Source organism: Protopterus annectens, chromosome 12.part0 (genome assembly GCF_019279795.1).
Source record: "Protopterus annectens isolate FY-2018-M chromosome 12.part0, PAN1.0, whole genome shotgun sequence".
Classification (NCBI taxonomy): domain Eukaryota; kingdom Metazoa; phylum Chordata; order Ceratodontiformes; family Protopteridae; genus Protopterus; species Protopterus annectens.
Window position 1 is genome coordinate 829402280 of NC_056746.1, and position 14569 is coordinate 829416848.

The following is a 14569-nucleotide window of genomic DNA, read 5'->3' on the forward strand; positions in this document are numbered from 1 at the left end:
AGGAGCCTCTAGAGAAAGCTTTTAACTGCAAACAAGTTATCAGAATCAAACAACCCAACAGATGTTTAATAAAAGTGGACAATTTCCAGTTAATACCTCACAAACAGTGAAACTAGCTAGAAAAATATACAGTAGACAAAGTGCTGTAAATAACTCAAAAAATAAGCAAAAAAACAGGATACTTAATGTTATGTATTATAGATCTGAGTTTGCTCAGTGTCCTTCCTTCGATTAGCTCAGTGTGAGCTATCATCAATATATCTCTTATAAAAAGAGACATATTTGAACAGCTCCAACTTTAGATAATTTCTTTTTTATTACAATATTGATAACCTTTTTTGGCCTTTGCAGGGAGTATGAGGAATTTCTAGAACTTTTTGGAAGGCCTTTCTTTTACTTATACTGCTAGTAATGAAAGTGTGGAATGTTTAGATAAGTTTATGTAGTAAATGGACAAATATCTCCTACGCTGTATGAGAAGCCTACAGCTACTAATTCATTCTTGTATGGCACTAGTGCACACATGCCACATTTCATATAGTCCTTGAAGTATGGAAAATTTTTACATGAGCAGAATTTATGTTCAGAGTACAGGAGGTGTACGATACAGCGGATAGGTTATTGAATAGTGGTTATCAAGTGTAGACCCTGAACAGCTGTATCTAGAAAATGGAAAGCGAGGATAAAGATGAAGATAAAATTATCTAAGATGTAGGAAGGCTAATGTTAAGCAGCACATTTCTTTAGTCTATTCTGATTACTTAGACTTTGTTAGTTAATGCGGATTTTAAAGAAATATTATGTTATACAGTCTGAAGAGGTATTAGGGTGTATAGTTCATTGTAAATATAAATTCTCTTACAGGAATTTCTTGAGTTTAATGTATAGAACATATGAATGCTTCTTGTAAGGGTTGTAGTATTTGTAAGTAGATATACATCTTAGCCCCACATATTTTAATAATGGGCATTCATTTTGACCCATGGGATGTCTGGACAGCTATCAGGCAGCAGTAGTATACCATCTGAAATCTTCTGACAAGTTGCATTATATAGGTCAAACAAAACATCCAGTGAGGGCATGCATTTAAGAAATATTGCAAATACTTCCTAGGACAATTTAGGAGCTGCTCATGTTATACAATATTGTGCTTCTAAGTGTGAATTGTAAAAGTATTTTTTTTAGGTATAGAATGAATTGTTAAAGTGTTTTTTTAGGTATAGAATGAGCAATCCAGATTTATATTATAATGCGTCTGATTTATTATTGTAGAAAGCGACATGATATATTTTTAAATTGGCATAGTTTCTGTACAAGAATATATGTTATGCTAATGAAGTGTTATTTCATTTGCCGTTTAATTCTAACTTCATTGATATGAGTGCTAACTTGAATGTTAATTCATTTTAGAGCCATAAGAAGGCATATTTTGCTTTGTTGTTTTATAATAGAAGTTGCATTTCAAGCTGTCTCATAGTGACCAGAGTCTTTGAAAAGGAAGTCAAGTTTAGTAAGTGGTCCCTTAAGTTGTGGAAGTGTGTTTGTAAGGATAAGAACATTGACCTCTGGTGTTAAGAACATACTCCATTAGGGCATTTGCCAACACTCTTGTTTCTTCAAGCTTGTATCTGTCCAGCATGTTTGTAAAGCTGCTAGTTAGACTGCTTTGCAACCCCTCTCTAATGTTTAGTAGCTGGATGCTATGTCCAGAAATAGGGATGTCTTTGTCTTTCAGCATTCCAAAATATGTTGTAATTTATCACCCAGGTCTGGGTTCAGACTACCACACTGCTTGATAAACTTCTGTTCATATTATGAATGCTCAACACCGTTGTTTGTTATGATGACTAAAATAAAGCTGTGTTTGGATGCTTACCATAACAATACATAGTTGAATAATATCATTGTTGTAGTAGGGGCTCATCCTTAACCCAGCAAAGAAACACACACACACACACACACACACACACACACACACACACACACACACACACACACACACACACACACACACACAAAACACACATGCGTGCCTGCGCGCACACACACACACACACACACACACACACACACACACACACACACACACACACACACACACACACACACACACGCACACTGTCTGACTTGTGGGCACTCATTCTTTGCTTATATGTATTTGGGGTGTGTTATTTGTAATTCATTCTGTAGCTGGATGTTGGGGTTTATATAATTTGTTTATTAATTGCTGTAAGTACCTGTTTAACTGCTAAGACATCTCTTTGTTTGCACGAGTACAGCTTTGGTATAATCAATAACTTCCCTGTGGTTACGAGATTGGGGTGACAGTATAACACTTGCTTGTAACTGTCATCTCTAAAAAGAGCAAAATATGACATATGCTCTACTTGACAGATGGAATGCCTCCAGACAGATATGGGGGGAGGTGTCATTGTGTCATACTTAGGGATGTTTGTCTGGCAGAATGGCGTTAGTTTGCATCTCTTCCCATTCATATTATGAATGTACTACAGTGGTGGTCTTTGTGATGAATTGTCTTCAGCAATGTTGAGTAGAGTTAGACAGCTGTAAGTTATATAAATGCTACAAAAACAATTAGAATAACTTCTGTCTTAAGGTGGAGGAGAAGAGGAACACTTAAATAACTGTTTTATATTTGTGCTAAATACAATTAAAAAAACATGAATGCGTCAACTGAAACTGAAGATTATGAAAGATGAATGAATGAGTCAAAGTGTAGGAGCTGTCTGCACCTTAGCTGAGAATGGTTATGTGGGTCTGGGGGAGGTGATCTCTTGCCGATGGAATAATGACACTGATATCTAAATGTCCCAGACTGCATGTAGTGGCATGCTTAGATTCATCTTTCCAAACTTACAAGAAATAGGAGATGTCACACATAGGATGCTTGCACATATTATATTAAACAGCCTTGTTTTCCTCTCAGGTCTTGCTTTGGATATTGAAAGCTAACAGGAAGTACAAGGACATCTGCCTACCTTTTACAGCTAGGATAATTGATGAGTAGAGCTATTCTAAGGGATAATTTCCTGTGTTCCACAGCACCTAAGTTGTAAGTCTTCTACCTATGTTACTTAAGATTAAAAATTTTAACACCACTGAAATTCTCTCCATTAATATTTAACTCCATTACTTTGCAGAACCTATCTACTTCACCCCAAAATCTTTCTATGTTATGCCATATAGGTATCACACCTTTCTATTCAGGCACTTTTATAAGTGATCTTGGCATTCTTAGCCATAAGTCCTTATCTTTAGGCCATCATGTCTCTGTTGTAGCATTCTATTGAAAGTATTGTATCAGGCTTATTTAATTTCCAAAGGCATCTTCTCTTAATTCCCCCTTTACTCAATAGAGTATAATGCCTCTTTTGGCATGCATCTGTCTAAACATATCACTAAATCTGAGACCTCACAGATTCCTAAATAAAAACATCAGTGGTCTCAGAAGCCTCAGTAATCTGGATAGATGAACAACCCTCCTAGCCCTTCTTCTTCAGAGAACAAATGGTTCCTCAGATACCCAGTTAAAGGAACTACACCTTCACCAGCAGGCCAGTAAGACATATTGATGTGGTAGAGTCATACCTTAACATATTCCACATCTCTGTTATAAACTTCCACTACATGCCGAGCAGAAGAGTACTCCTGCCACCTTCCATGGAAAACCTAGATAACTGGAAGGACAGCCTCAAATTTTCGCCTGGGATAAATCTTATGCTGTCATCCTTGAGACTGGACTGAACTTCTGAATATGGCTTATTGTCTAAGCTTGTAATGGTTTGTAGACTGAGTGCCTCATGCATACCTATGAACCTTTGAAAAATCCCTGAAACTCTTTCTCTATCTTATGAGGAGGTGTCTTTCATTGTGCTGATGTCCCCTTATGTGAATGCATGTAACTGTGCTGATGTCCCCTCATGTGAATGCATGTAACTGTGCTGATGTCCCCACATTGAAATCCATATGCCAAACATACACACCACCAAAACTAATATAACGGATGACTTTGAAGATAATTGTATTACTTGGCTACAGGGTGTAACCCCTTTTATAGTGTATTTGGGGACTTTTGACAAATACTGTATACTTAAATTCTATTAAATTCAACATTCCTGTATAAACATGATAGTAGATAGCAGTATAAAACATTGTCTTGCATTTCTCCCCCTGTACTTCTTATATACCAACTACCCATTGTCTCTTGCTGTTGGACAAAAATGTGTGTGCTGTTCTTGGCCCACATTTCATCTACAAAGAGTCACACGATTAGCACTTATGCTCATTTAAACATATTAAAGAAGGAAATTTTAAGTGAAAGCTGTTTTGCTAAATATACTAACATTTCCGTACTGCTTTCTTTAGTAACTTTTAATAATATTTTTATCTTTAATTAAACGCAAAAATATTTGATTGTTAGAAAACATACTTTATTATACAGTTAACTTGGTTGTATATTCTGTATTTTTATTGCAGTTTCATTTTTGAGAAAAGCTGAAGAACTAATATACTATTTTTTGAATGTGTGTTTTTTTCAGTTTGAAACACGCATTCAAGAGCGTGCTGTACACAATGGAACTGTCCGTTTAAGTGTTGCAGATAAAGATACCCCATTCACACCAGCATGGAGTGCAGTATATAAAATAGTCGAAGGCAATGAACAAAATAATTATGTGATAGAGACAGACAAAGAAACAAATGAGGGAATTCTAAATATTGTTAAGGTAAAGTATAAAAGTTTGTCTCTAAATCTGTGGTTGTAAACTAGAAGATTAAAATAGCTCTAAGTAAAACTACATACTATTTTACTATAAGTGATTGACTGATTTATTTCACGCACATAATGGTACTTACAGTAAGCACGGCTATATTAAAACTGTGGGGTCCAGAGAAATGGACTTGATGAAACTATCAGATTAAAATGAATTTGCTACTTATGTCTAGTTTCTGTTGTGTTATTTGCACAGAGTAACTGTAAAATACTAAACAATTCAAATGGCAAGGTGACTGCGTTTATGTCCACAAAATTGTTTGACCAATCACAGAGTATGTTACAAATGTTTAAGGGACTACTACTGAAATGTTCTCAGGATATTTTATGAATCACCACCCTCCACTGCATAGAAGGATGAAGCCCTCCATAGTTCCCAGGTGACTCTAGTTTGAATAGTGGCTTGAGCACCTTTAGAATCCAGAAGTGGAGGATGGGACTGACAGGCTACTGCCTGCTCTCCCATTATTGGGGGGGGGGGGCAGCATCTCTGGAGAGTACCTTTAGCAGGAGCACTTAGTATTTATCCTATGGAGCACTGGCCTGTTGAACATGTGCTGCTGTGTGCAATCACACTGTATGCCTTAGGGAACCCTTAGAAGGCAGCTGTAGTAGAGATCAGAAGAGCTACTGTGGGGGTGGTGATCTGCCAGTGGAGAGGGTAGGCTGCCCTGTAGGATCAGCAAAGCTGGCCCACTCCCTACTAACCAATTCTCAGCATAAATGGATGCGCTCATGGTGGATTCACTCTCTGAACTGCTAAAAGAATGGGCCAATTGGGTGAAAGCACAGAAATTATCAGGCTTATTTCTGTGTGTGTGTGTGTGTGTGTGTGTGTGTGTGTGTGTGTGTGTGTGTGTGTGTGTGTGTGTGTGTGTGTGTGTGTATGTGGGTGCAAAACAAAAGAGATTCTGTAAATCGTGTGGCATGGTGAGGATGGAAGTGAGTGGTCAACATTCATGGTGGGAAGGATGCTGCCTAGACTCAATGTAATAGCAACATTAAGAGCCTGACGAGCTTCACGCAGCATGTGGTATAGCACTTGGTTTGGAAGTTGCTTATGTGTTGGAGCAAGCATGCATGTCCCAAAGGCAGACATTGTGTAGCTCACAAGGCTGCCTTGGAGTGTTGGGTGCTGTGGCACACTGTCCTGCAGCAGCATAATCCTGAGCAATCATCCTTGATCTCTTCACTGACCCCTAGTGTTAGGATGGGTTGAGACCAGGGAAGTTATGGTAGACTCGGTGAATGAATAGAGGACCTGTTGATCAGCTATTGGGAGGTAGAGGAGAAAAAAATTTCTTTGATTCCCCTCTGTCTGTGTGTCTCCATCTGTTTCACTTTAACTTAAGTCATGTTGTTTTAGCTTTGTGCCAACAGAGGTAATTGTATGGACTACATGATATGTACTGAGCCAAGTGCAGGTAAATTAGGTTCATAGGTTCATAGGTTTGTACTAGGCTATCTGCCCTAGGGCATTTATAAGCCTAGCCAGAGTGTGTGTGGCTTTCACCACCCCTTAGGATGAGAATACTATGCCCTTTTAGGGTTTAGTTTACTGTGCCTCTGTCTAGTAGTGACACAGAGATGACTCCCGGGGTAAACCTACGATCTCCCATCCACTCGTCGAGATTTCTCTTGAATAGAGTCAGTGAGGGGCTCTGCCTAACATGGACTGGGATTCTGTTCCAGAGTGTAGGGAGCCTCTGGGTTATGAATCTGTCCCTCCAGCATGTCCTATTTATTTCTGTGTTGAGGTTTAAGTCTCTTGTTCTCGTGGCTCTGATGGATTTGGATTTTTTGAGGTGGAGCATGTCCATTAATTCCGGATTGGATATGGCCTTGTACGTCAGGCACAGATCACCTCTGAGTAGGCAGTATGCGACTGAATAGAGCTGGAGTTTTTTCAGTCGGGCAGCATATGACATATGTTTAAGACCCTTTATCCTCTTGGTGAGGAACTTTTGGGGTCTTTCCAACTGCTGCAGATGTCAGGTGAGATGCATCCCAAATGGGGCACTGTACTCAATCATTGGCCTGATAAGAGAAGAGTACAGGGGCACAATGACCTCTCTTGATCTAGATGTGAAACCCTTCATGATAAGGTGGGCAATATAGACGGTCTTCCTAACCACTTTAGCAATGTGAGTGTCAAATGAGAGGTTACTGTCAACCTGGGTCCCTAGGTCCCTGATTACCTCTTCTGTACTTAATGGATTACCACCTATGTGGTAATTTGTCGGTACCTTGTTTTTCCCAAAGGGTATGACTATACATTTTTTGGCGTTCAGCTTAAGGCCATGGCTCTGGCACCAATTATCCGTTTCTATGAGGCCTCTCTGAAGGATGTTTGTGTCCGCTGGAGTATCAATTATGGCACCCAGTTTGCAGTCATCTGCGAACTTTGTCAGCCACAATCCTCCTATGTTTGCCTGTACCTCGGAAAAATAAATGCCAAACAAGAGGGGTCCCAGGACTGAGCCCTGTGGGACACCGCTTGTGACTGGCTTAGAGTCTGACATAGCTCCAGCAACTCTGACCCTGTGGGTTCTGTCCTTGTGCCAGTTTGCAACCCATCTTGTGACATATTGGTTTACATTTAAGCTGGTGAGTTTGTCTATGATGCCCGAGTGGGGTATTGTGTCAAAGGCTTTTGCAAGGTCAAGGTAGGCTGTGTGAACTGCCTTACCCTCATCAATGGCCTTAGTGACTGTTTCAAAAAAGTCAACCAAGTTCAAAAGGTAGGATCTGCCCTTGACAAAGCCAAATTGGGTAGGATCCAATGTCTGTAGGTCCCCAATGTCTTTGTTTATGAGTTCCATAATGATCCTCTCCATAGCTTTGCAGACCAGGCTCATCAAGCTTATGGGGCGGTAATTTCCAGGGTCCGTAGAAGCACCGCCTTTGTGAAGTGGGACCACTGTTGCCGTACGCCACTCTTTGGGTACATATCCTGTAGTAAGGCTAAGATTAAACAGCAGCCTTATGTGTGGGTTTAGTTCCTCTTGGAGTTCATGTAGCACACATCCCGGGACATCATCCAGTCCCATTGATGCTGTGTTTTTAGCTTTAGAGAGGGCGGTTCTCACCTGGGCATCTGAGATGTTAGGGAGGCTACACTCTGCTGGGATAGTTATTTCTCCTTTTGGGGGGAGGAGAAATTTGCACTGAACCTGTCTGCCAGAATGTTGGCAATGTCAGTGGGTTCAGTGTATTTTGTGTCATTTTGGACTAACTCTGAGCATATCTGGGAGTTTCCACCCAGGTTTCTAACATAGCTAAAGAAGGCCTTGTGATTGTCTTTTGTGTCTTTTGCGATTTTTCTCTCAAAGTTGGCCTTGGATGATTTTATGAGTGATCGTAGTTTTTTGCTAGTACTGATCAGAGATGCCTTCCCTTTTAGGGATTTTGCTCTGTCATGTAGTAGCTTCCTCCTCCTGTTGTAAAGTTTGTTTAAAGCTGGGGTCCACCAGACCGGGCACCTGCCTTTGGGGGAATGGGTCTTGGTTTTATTTGGAATTGCATGATCCATGCATTCTTGAAGGTGCCCATAGAAGGCATTTGCAAAGGATTCAGCAGTGTGGGTTGTGGTTTCCACTGGCCCAGGGGCCTTGAAGGATACCACTTCAGTCTTAAGAAGTGTGAAGTTGGCTTTTGAGAAGTTCTTCACTGTGGTCTTTTTTGCAGGGGGTGGGGGCGGGATGTGGATTTCCAGTGAGATTAATTTATGGTCTGATCTTACCAAAGAGGGCTATACTTCCTGTGTGGAGCATTTTGTCCCCAAGTTTGTGATGATCAGGTCTAGTATATTGTCTCCTCTTGTGGGAATGGTGACTAGTTGTTCCATTGCATTTGAGTTTATGAATTCTAGGAACCTTTGGGCTAGGGTGTTGGGGCTTGAGTAATGTTCCCAGTCTATGTTTGGGTAGTTGAAGTCTCCCAAAATGATGGTATTTGGAGAGACATTCATACTCTCCAGTGTCTTCAGGAAGGTTGTGTGGGGTTCCTGAGTTTGAGAGGGTGGTCTGTAGCATGCTACAAACTGTAAGGCAGTTTTTCCTATGGTTAGTTGCACCTGGATAGTCTCCGATGCTTCGTGCATTGCCACTAACCTGGAGGTGTGGGTATCTTTGATGAAAATGGATACTACCCCTCCTTTTGTGGTTCGGTCCAAGTTTTGGGCCTGGAAAGCATGATATGAGGTAAAACCTGATAGTGCTGGGGTGCTCTCAGGAGCCTTGAACCAGGTTTCAGTCACTGCACAGACATCGATGTTCTCCATACTGAGGAGGGCTTTGAGGGTGTGCATCTTGAGGTTTAGACTTCTGGCATTGAGCAGCATTACCCTTAGTTTTTTTCCACTTGTGTTTTCTAGGGAGGTAGGTTTGTCATTTGAGCCTTGCCTAAAAAAGGCACTATGGGGGTGGCAAGAGCCTTGGCCAATATCCGGAAGCCCATAGACTAATAGGTTTCTACTAAGCTTATGATCAAGGAGACCATCTGGAAGCTCATCCACATCACCCGGTACTGGTGGGAGACTTACAATGTTTCCCAATTAATTAGATTTTCCACAAATATCCAAGGTGAAAATTTGCATTCAGCAGTCATCCAGAATGGTTTTAAAGGTTTCTAAGGAAGTTCTGTGCTTATTATATAAGGAAACCTATTGCAGAAACAGGAAACAGATTAGGTTCCTTCATGCTATGTGGCCATTTTTTTAGATGACATCATAATTTTTTGGAAGGATACCATGGTCAAAATAGATGAGTTTTATGATTTCCTTAGTATAAGCACTGGTTTCCTAGTTTTACCATGGAAGTGGAGGAAGGCAAAGTTAGTTATTTAGATGTATGTATTATGAAGAATGGGAAGGAAAAAAGATTTGAATCCAACCTGTGAAGAAAGCCTACATATTCCAGTTCTTTGTTGCATTTCAAAAGTTGGCACCCTACCCACTAAAAGAAATCTTTGATAAAGGGTCAATGTGTGAGAATAGCAAGGATGGTGAATGGTGAGGTCTCCTTTAAGGAAGAGTGCCTAAAGCTAAGGGGGATATTACTGAGAAAAGGGTACCCTGAAGCCTTTTTAAATAACATATTTCAGGAAATGGAGATGAAAAGGAGGCAAGGGTATGTTTCCCCATTACTTGGGTCAAATGAGGGGGGAACTAGCTATGCTCCCCAGAGGAGATAGATTTAGATCAGATAAGCAGGCAGAATTTCACAGGTCACTGGTCTTACCATATAATGTACAGTTTTGGGAAATTTGTGGCATTATTCTATGAAATTGGTGTCTGTCTGGGATGGAACAGGCATGTCTTAAAAAAGTTGGAATAAAGCCAGTAGTTGTGTACAAAAAAGATACTTGTTTTAAAAGTTTGTTGGAAGGTACTGGTCTGAATAAGAGCCAAGGAAAAATGGTTAAATATGGGTACAGCTCCCAATATAGATATATACTAGAGGGGTCTAGTATTCATTTGGAGAGCTTTAGCATTATAAAACCCACCACCACTGTGACAGCAAATGTATTATGTATATACTAGGTGCCAGAGGTGCCAATGCTTAAGACCGTAATGGCCCTGAAAAATAGGATATACTAGTACCAGTTAGATATTAAAAAAGGTGAAGAAAAAATGCTCTACATAAACATGTTTGAGATAACCCATCACACTACTTTAAATTTATGGTGATTGATCATGTGGAGTTAGGGATTGATGGGTGGTCCTACTAATTCATTTTTAGAATACAAAGAGGTGAAGTGGCAGATTAGATGTAATGCTTCAGTCTGCCCTGGTTTAAATGACATGATATTCATTAGTAGCATTTTAAAATTAAAAACTTTGATGGCTATATAAAAAATGTTTTCTAAAATAAAAAAGGGAGGCTTTTTTATATACAAAACATATGTCTGAAAATTGTATTGCGTTTCTCAATTTTATGAACATTTTATTGTGGATGTTTTTTTAACACTGTTTCCTACAAGAGGTGTTTGATTCTTTTTGAGGTGTGAGCATTTAGAATGGCTTAGGAAATAGAATACTATTGTATTATTATAATTAATTATGTTAATATTAGGTGTCATGCAGTATTGATAAAGGAGGTGTGCTGAGGGGGGTGTTATTCTGAAGAAGTCTATAACATCGTGGATGAAAGCACTTAATTTAATAATAAAGTATAGAGCTGTAGCTCTGGATTGTTTCCCATTTGTTTATAATTTCATGCTATGTAATGTCTGATGTGGTAGCATATGTTTAGGTTTCTATAAGGGGTCAACAAACTCAAAGCCTTGCAAGACTACCTAGGAATTTGTGCCAGGAATCCCACCTCAAACACTCTATTCCCTTCCATGTCTATAACTGTTCCTTAAAGTTATGTCATGTGGTGGCTTGTCTTATAGATAACAGGAGTGTATTCCAAAGTGACTGTATCCTATATAAAATTCTCAGTCTTAGTAAGAGATACTTCTTGATCTTATTAAGACCACGGGAAAGTCAACAAAATCTTACTATTCCTGGTGACGTTCTCATGAAATTGAAACAAGCACCTTCAGTGGATGTCAGTAACTCATGCTTTAAACATGTATCTGTCAGTAATACATCAGCCCTTAACAACTTGTACCTAAATTAGAAAAGGCTTGATTCTTTTAAACTTTCACTGTTTCATAAGCAATGTACCCTAGCTATATTATAAGTAAAAATTCTTTCTATTCTCTCTAGTTTTCTGATACATTTTAAGAGTATAAATAGAACCTGCCATAGTACTTGTATCCATCCATTCATAACCCCTTTATTCCAGTTTTGTACATGGGGTTGGTTTGTCACATCAGCACTGACAGTCATCTAGAGCCATGTTCACACCACCTGGTGGCTCCAGTATCAAACTCTTTTCTTTCCCATATCAGCACCAAACCTAAGCTGAGTATCAACCATAACACCCAAACCCTTTATTGATTTTGATTCTGGTACCAACTCCCGATTTATATTATTGTGGTAACAGCTAACAGCTGTTACTATGAACAAAGTAAAACATGGTACATTTATACATATTGAACAACACAAAACTGTAAACAGACCAGAAATCAAAACTGACAATAAACTCCTGTGGCACTTTTTGCTGTACATTACTCATAATAACTCCCACTGTGGATCATAGGTGTACTTGTTGCTCTGGATATCTTCACCAGATGCAAAGCAGGACCTACAAAAACTGAGCAGGAATGCACAATACTGAACCCTGGGGAATACCAATCATCATCATCAGTTCCCCTTTTCCCATTTTCAAAATGGGGTTGAGTAGACTTTTAACTGTTGCCATTTCTCTCAATTCAATGCCACAATCCTGCCTTCTTTGACACTCATGCCTAACGGTTGCAGATCTTCCTTCACACAATCCTTCCACCTTTTTGTTGGATGTCCTTGTTTCCTCTTACCTTCTTGTCTAGCCCAAATCTTCTTCACCAGATTGTCTTCTACTTTTTTGCACATGTCCAAATCACTGTAATCTGTTCTATTTGATCTTTTCTGCAATTGGAGCTACTTTGGCTTTGACTGTTATGTCCTCATTTCTTTGCCTGTCCCACAGTGTGCATCCTAGGTACTCCATTTTCATCACCTCTAGTTTCCTGATCTGCTCTGCCTTTACTGCCCATGTTTCTGTACCATACAGTAGTACTGGTCACACCACTGTCTTATACACCTTACCTTTCAGCTTCTTTGACATTCGCATTCTTCTATCATAGAATACACTTGAGACTCTATGCCAGCTGGCTGTAGCCACTCTGATTTTAGCTTTGACCTCTTCATTCAGACTTCTCTTCTCCTCAATCATCCCTCTCAGATACTTAGAGCTATTTACCTGCTCCACTATCTTCCCTTCTATTTCAATTCTCAGATTCTTCTGATTTCTCCAATCTGCTGCCATTATCACTGTCTTATCTGTGCTCAGTTTCATCCCATGTGGCTTCAGTTTTGCGTTCCATTCCCCTTTCCTTTGCTGAAGAGGTAGATAGGAAATCTTACTATCAGAATAAAATATTACACATGAATAGCATGCATCTGCCATATTTTTCCTAATATCATCAAGGAACAAGCTATTAGAGCTTCCAGACTATATGATGAGGGCTTTTATGATTAATTAAACCGTCAAAATGTAAACTTTGCAAGCAGGGACTGTAAATGTCAACATATCAAGAAAACCTGTGATAATGTTTGTAAATTAAGAAATAATGTTGCCCAACCATATTTTTCAGATAAGTCTGGACAACATAAGCCTATAAGACTAAGAATAGAAGGGGTTAGGTATTCCCAGTTTTATAGCAATGATGTTAAATGTATCAGGGAGGTTATCAGTAATCACTTGAAAATATTAGCCAATGATAAGTTAAAGAGCATAGTAGGTGACAGACCGATGTTTAGATATAAAAACAGGAAACCTGTTAAAGGATTATGTGGCTATAAATGTGGTGAACAAGTCGATAAGCCGATTGATAGTAGAGTGATGCATACATTTCTTTTTAGGATATGTAATTATTGTCAATATATTGATACGAGTGGTCAGTTTTGTCATTCAGCCACTGGTAAGACATATACTTTTAATGTCAATGCTAATTGTAACAGTACGGACATCATTTATTTAACCCATTGTACCATATGTAGATCATTCTACATAGGAAAGACCAATAGACAGTTAAGAGACCGAATAAGAAAACAGCTTTATAATATTAAGGTTCATAATATAACCAATGAATTATCAAAGCATATTGTCAATACTACTAATGAACATAGCTTCCAGTTTATGGTTATTGATTACGTAGTACAGAGTCAACGTTTGGGGGATATGCGGAATCACACTGAGGTTACTGAAACTAAGTTGATTGTCAGATTACGTGCTGGCAGCACATTGGGTCTTAATGGACATGTACCACTGAAACCGGTGTTAAAAGCCAGACCTTTATTTAAATAATTAAATAAGTAATTGAGATGCTGTTATTAATGTTAGAATGTTAGACATTTGTTCTGTGAAAAATGTATGCTATATATTTATATATGGAATATACATTTATATTTTTTATTTCTATTGTTGAAGTTTGTTTTTTATGTTCTTAATATCATATGTTTAGTTATACATTTATTAACATTGTTTGACTTTATAATGATGTTTTAGGGTTATTTTTTTATATATGACATGAGTTTTAAGAACTAGAATGATGTTGCTTTAAGGAGGTGTCATTGGAGTAGATACTTTGTTTCTAAGATCATGTGCTTAGAACTTTTAAACTGGACAAGATATTAAATCAACATAGGTATTTGTGGTTGATTTTAATGGTCTGAAGAAGCGAGCTTGGAACCAGTGAAAGTGCTTACCGATAATTAATAAAACTGAGGTTTATACCCTGACTGTGTTTCGGACTGAATACTTTATTGGATTTTTTTATAGTTCTTGTAGCATACATCTTAGTTGCTGGTGTGCTTACTGTTTTGGTTCATTTTGTAAAATGCCAAAAGTACTTGGTCCAAAGTGATTTTTGGAAGAGAGATGTGAGTGGGAATTTAGAATGGATAGGAAGGTGGGTGAGGTGAAGACTGTGAAGGGAAAGATGTAAAGAAGTGAAAATGTTTGTTTAATATCTTATTTTGGAATACAATTTATTTCAAGATGGATTCTGATAGCTTTTCTCTGTCTTGATGATCTGTTTCCTTCTAACATGAAAATTGGCAACATGGCTAGTAGTGTCAGCATACAAAGTTCCAATGTGGAAGCTCAGACCTTGTGCGTAATA

The 14569-nt window shown here is 38.7% G+C and overlaps 1 protein-coding gene across 1 annotated transcript in view; it reads left to right on the forward strand.

Annotated features, from left to right (window-relative positions):
* Window positions 1–14569, forward strand: part of CDH26 (cadherin 26) — a 2018873-nt gene that overhangs the window by 810132 nt on the left and 1194172 nt on the right. The window contains exon 7 of the mRNA XM_044089870.1: window positions 4560–4745. Coding sequence (XP_043945805.1) covers window positions 4560–4745 — 186 coding nt within the window. The remainder of the gene's footprint in view (window positions 1–4559; window positions 4746–14569) is intronic.